General features: G+C 43.8%; 1 protein-coding gene across 1 annotated transcript; it reads right to left on the bottom strand.

Moving 5' to 3' along the window:
* Window positions 1-811: 811 nt before the first annotated feature.
* LOC123176444 (dirigent protein 23-like) lies at window positions 812-2,082 on the bottom strand. Its single transcript, XM_044590644.1, has 3 exons — window positions 1,677-2,082; window positions 1,374-1,560; window positions 812-1,076 (listed from the first exon to the last, which is right to left on the bottom strand). The coding sequence occupies exons 1-3, from the start codon at window positions 2,018-2,020 to the stop codon at window positions 1,047-1,049; spliced, it is 561 nt and encodes a 186-aa protein (XP_044446579.1). The 5' UTR covers window positions 2,021-2,082; the 3' UTR covers window positions 812-1,046.
* Window positions 2,083-5,261: the final 3,179 nt, after the last annotated feature.

Here is a 5,261-nt window from a genome sequence, read left to right on the forward strand (position 1 = left end):
GTGTAGCGCGACTGCCTACCATCGTCGTCGAGCACCGCTGAATCACATCCCAGGCCGACACAGAGGATCTGATCTGGATTTTGTTCGCTGATGGTCCTTTGGGTGGGTGTCTCCAACAGGCAGGGGTCAGCAGTTTACTTTTATGTTCGCTGTAGCCCAGTAGTGCTGTGCCTATATTTCTGAATCACTTGCACCACATTTCCTTTGAATACGAATTTCCCCCAACCTACTAATCTGGGCCTAACAACTTGTACAAGGTTCCATATCATACGACAATGCAATCCAAAACAGTCTTTTTGATCGACCGCTCAGATGTAGATTATACCAATAAACCACAGCACGTACAGCAGTGCAGCTCAAGCTAAAAAAATGCTGGTTACTGAAGCTAAGTTGTAAGCACTTTGCACAGTGAAGATCCCGATTTTTCCTTGTTTCGACATGATTACCTTGTTGACCGATCTTCATCTCTGTTTTCAAATGAGGCCACGTCATGTTCAAAAGGAAATGGCCGGGCAGGAGAGTGTCAAAATGTTTCCAAAAATACTCAGAATGTTTTGAATCTATTTGCTTTTTTTCTTCCTTTTACTGTTCACACATTAGGTGTGTGTGCACACGGGAGCAAAAACTCCATGTCTGATAGTATGAAAGAGATAGTGGCAGGTTTATGGCTTCCTTTTTTCTATTTTGTTTCTATTTTCTCCCCTCATTTAATTTTTTGGTGACAATACTGTTGGGTGTTTCATTAGTTCAACTGTAAGTGTGAAATACGTAAAGATCCACATTACAGGAGAAAGAGTCTCCATATTATAAATTTACTACACAACCAAACTTCTTTATTTCTCATACATAATAAGACATGATCCCAAACACAAAACCAAACATAAATCTTAAAACAACAACAAACAGTCGGACATGGATCTTTGGATTGATGGAATATCACCAGCTAGAAATCCACGGATTATTTGAAAAGAAAAACATTGACAAGCTCATTGCAAAGCTCCTTCCACAGCTACCCATCGTGGTTGTCCACGTAGTTTTCAAACGTATTACTGGATGGTGGGGCCAGATATAGTGCCCTGGAAAAGAAAAGGAATCCCCTGTAATATCAGCACTGCTACATTTAATAAGAATCTAGGCATTAATGTACTAATAATGAAGTTTATCAAGGAATAATACAATTCGTAATTTTTATCTGAATGACTCGAACTAGCTTTCTTAGTGAACTAGATAGCTGTGCAATTTAAATGCCCATTTGTTACATGACCCGAACTAAGTTGTTATAAGGATATCATGTTCAACTAGATAGATACACTAGAAACAACAAAGCAAGTACATACTACAAATTAAGTAGCTAATTAAACTTGTCTACTTACAGCTGGTTTGACGTAGAAAGCATGAATATTGAGTTCTTTAATACTTTGACCCGGAGGGGGGTTGGCGAGTGCTCTGTACTTGATGGTCCCACGTGCCATAGCAAACTCTCCAGTCCCACCGATAATGGCCATCTCGCCTTCTTGAGCCCGGTTCATCCCCATTACTTCAAATGACGATCCACGGCGTCTGATATAGTTTTGGAGAGTAACACATCACGTATCATATAAAACCGGACAATCTTCAGTATATGAGATCTTGGTAACTGAGAAAACTAAAACTTCTAGTCCAACAGTATACATTACCTGGCGTCCTCGAACACCATGCTGAAGTAGTTGAACCAGCCTGGACCGCCTACATCAGCCTGCACATGCATGCCTTTGGTACGGGCAACAATGGTCGCAGTACCGGGGTTTGAACCATCAATCACAGTCCAGTCGTTAACAGCGGTCGTACCAAACCCAGCCGGTTGGCTCGAGGCGACAATTGCTACCTGGTTGGTGCCCGATCCAGCAGCGATTTGGTGCAAGTATAAGCGCAAGTTTATCTCAGACTCACAAGGAATAACGCAAGAAAGGGATGGACTGGCCATGGATAGAATGAAATACAGGACCAAAATGATGGGCAGGACACGGCTAGGACTGCGCATGGCTAGGATTTTGGCTCCCACGAAGATGGTAGGAGGTGTCTACAATAAATTGACTCTTTGCTTTGTTGTTGGCTGCGTGAGAGATACTCAAGAGTCTAGGGGTGCTATTTATAGTGCTGGAGGACTAGCATGTTGGCTCCGTACCCTTAAGGACCAGCAAATGTGTTTGTCTTTTTTTTTCATTTTCTTCGGCCGACCTTTCGATTTGGATAGACTATACTTGTGGGGCGGAACAATATCATGTACATGTATCAGCCCTCAGAAAGAACAAAGGTTATGCGTCATTTTCTATTTCTTGTTTTGCCAAGACAGACTTTGGATGAAATATGCTATCAAATTTGAACTTTTATTGTTTGTAAAATTAAATACACCATGCTTGAAGACAAACTATATAGAGAAATAAGACGAAGATTTTATTTGCTGGTCCAATGCAGTCCTCTTGCGAACCCAGCGCCCCAGCCACAAAAATCTCCAAGCGCCGCTGCCGATCTCCGAGCCCGCACCTCAGATCCATTGGCCACCCTCTCCTCTCCATCCTCTCATTGCCTCCCAACGCTGCCGCGCGGCTGCCATGGACGGGGGCGACAGGGTGGTCCTTCTGGTCTTGAGTTCCTTTTGTCTAGATATGGTGGCGCGGTCTTCCAGCGCCGTTGCTCCGGGGATGCATGCGGCAGAGATCCGCACGGGTGTCCTGGGCATGTGGCTCGTCCGGCGTAGGTAGCACAACAGTGAGGGCTCCTCCACCGTTGATGGCTCAGCCACGTAGGGCGGCAGTTTCAGGCGACTGTGACACCACAACGGCTTTGATCGTGAGGTTTCCCGATGGCAGGGACGTCACCCATGGATGACGGTGGAGGTGGATATGACGGTCCAGCTGGGGATTGGCGTGATTTTGCCAGAGAAAGCTTGGTTCAGCCTTTGCCCGAACCATCCACAACGGCGCCCACAGGCGTCGCTACCTCGTTGGAGGCATTGTGGGGTGATTCGCGTTTGCTGCGTGGCTCGAGGGAAATCCTAGATTCAGACTTTACGGGTTGGATGATGGCGAGGTTCCTGCATCATGACCCTCACGGGGGCATCATCTTTGGGGTACTACATCGGTTGGAGGGACAAGTGATTGGCTTGGATGGCTAGGCGCAGGTCTCTGCATGCTTCTCGTGCGGTGACGAATTTTGGCCGCAAGAAGAAGCAGGGTCTCGGCGCCTGGTACTGTTTAGTGGGTAGCGTAGCTGGCTGGCACTGTCCGGCGTCGTGGTGGCGTCAACTTCATTACTCCTGATGATGGGACTACACAAGACGGCGGATTCAGATTCTACATTGTACTCATGCGGTGCAAACTGAGGGTCTACTAGACCGGTTGGTGATACCGGCTAGACGGCAGGTGGCTTGGTGAGGCCACAGGAATTTTTGGTGTGTGTGGCACCAGCTCAGGTCACACCATCAACCTTCGTAGGCCGGCAATTTTATCTAGGAAGTTGGCTTTGGGTTAATTTATGTATTTATTTTGTAAGGCCTTGTTAAGTATGCAAGATAGATGCCTGGGTGCATCGCTTGATGCAGATGCCGGAGTTACCCTCCTAAAAAAAACTCCATGCCTTGAATACAAACTATATATAGGAATAAGACCAAGATTTTATGTGTCTTTGTCTTCTTCAAATATGACCAGGCCCATCAGTCTTTGAAAGTGACACATTACCAAACCATGAAGTGCTATTTTGGATATCATATAGCTACACAGATTATTCTCAGCAACTTGCAAACCCTTCTCCATTGTATTGTCTGTAAAAATATAGATACAACACATGCCTTGAAGAAAAAATTAAGGCAACCGAATACAAAGAGCATCATGGTGTCCATTATTTTGGTGTACAATAAATCTAACCATTTTTAAGAGAGAACCTAACGACCTATGATTTTGTCAGTATTTGGTAACAGTAGATTCTTCCTGATCATTTTTTCTCTGTGTTTACATTGGTCTATAATGTTTGTCAAGACAAATATATACTTCATTGACCCATGTACTGTGCAGAGATGGACACAGTCATAGCACTGTTCCCCTGTTTCCCTGCTGATATGTGAACTCGAACGGGTGTGTATGTGTGTTCACTAATACTAGCATATGGCCACACCTTTCACTTAATGTTATTTCCCAATCAGCCTTTCTGAAAGGATATATAAGGAATCTTTAATTGTGATGCAGTTTTGTAAGCATGCTGGAGAACAAAAAATCAGCATTCTAAAATCTTAACATAAGTTTCACAGTGTTGGGATAATAAAAAAATTGACACGTGATTGTCTATTTAGGGGAGGATTGAGGTGCAGGGAGGGGGCGGAGGAGATCAATTCATCTATTCAGATTAGATGGAGAATTATAGTTACTAATTAATCTATTTCGAAAAAAATCAGGAGCTCATGCAATCCCAATTTCCACGGTCATGCCCATAGTGGGAGGTGCAGGCATAGTTCTTGACCTTGCTGCCGACAGGGTGTTTGCATGAGCCGGCCGAGAGTACCCCTGAAAATAACACGGACAACCGCATGATGCAAAGCTCTCATGAATATTCTTTATGAAGGGCTTAATTTTCTTTTCCGTTTATGAGGGGACTTAATGATGTATACATGCATGAACATCTAGACGAAATCTTGCGTAAAGGACTTGGATAATTTCAAAATATGCATTTCATTTTGACATTTTTTTTATCAATGTCTCTTAACACCTTTCTTTATTTCCATAGCAGCGCACCGACACCCCTACTAGTAGGTAATAAGTAAAATTCAAATTACTGTTGTTGATCCTAGTTTTATTCTGTGTTGTGGGATGCATTGTGGGATGTTATTTTGGGTGAATGCTACAGAACAACCCATCGAGGGAGGAAGTTATCAGGAGCTTCTGTTTGGCATCGTATGCACGAAACCCTTATCCGTTCTAGTTTTAGTTTTGGCGCTACACTCACTGCTCCATTCACTAGACAGTTGGAACTAATAATAACATGCACGACTGGTGCAAGTTCTCCGCCATCCCTAAGTGTGGATGCCGATCTACAGGCTCCACCCTGGCCAATGATCGACCTTGCATGAGGATAACTTCATTGTTGCCAAGCAATCTAGAATTTTAGTATATGTTCTTCATACTGTGAACATTAGTATATGAAATGGTAGCAACGCAACTCACATGAAGAAATAGTGTCCCCTTCATGTGAATATATGCTAGAGAAAATCTATCAGAAATAACAAAACTGAA

Source organism: Triticum aestivum, unplaced genomic scaffold, assembly GCF_018294505.1.
Source record: "Triticum aestivum cultivar Chinese Spring unplaced genomic scaffold, IWGSC CS RefSeq v2.1 scaffold77755, whole genome shotgun sequence".
Classification (NCBI taxonomy): domain Eukaryota; kingdom Viridiplantae; phylum Streptophyta; class Magnoliopsida; order Poales; family Poaceae; genus Triticum; species Triticum aestivum.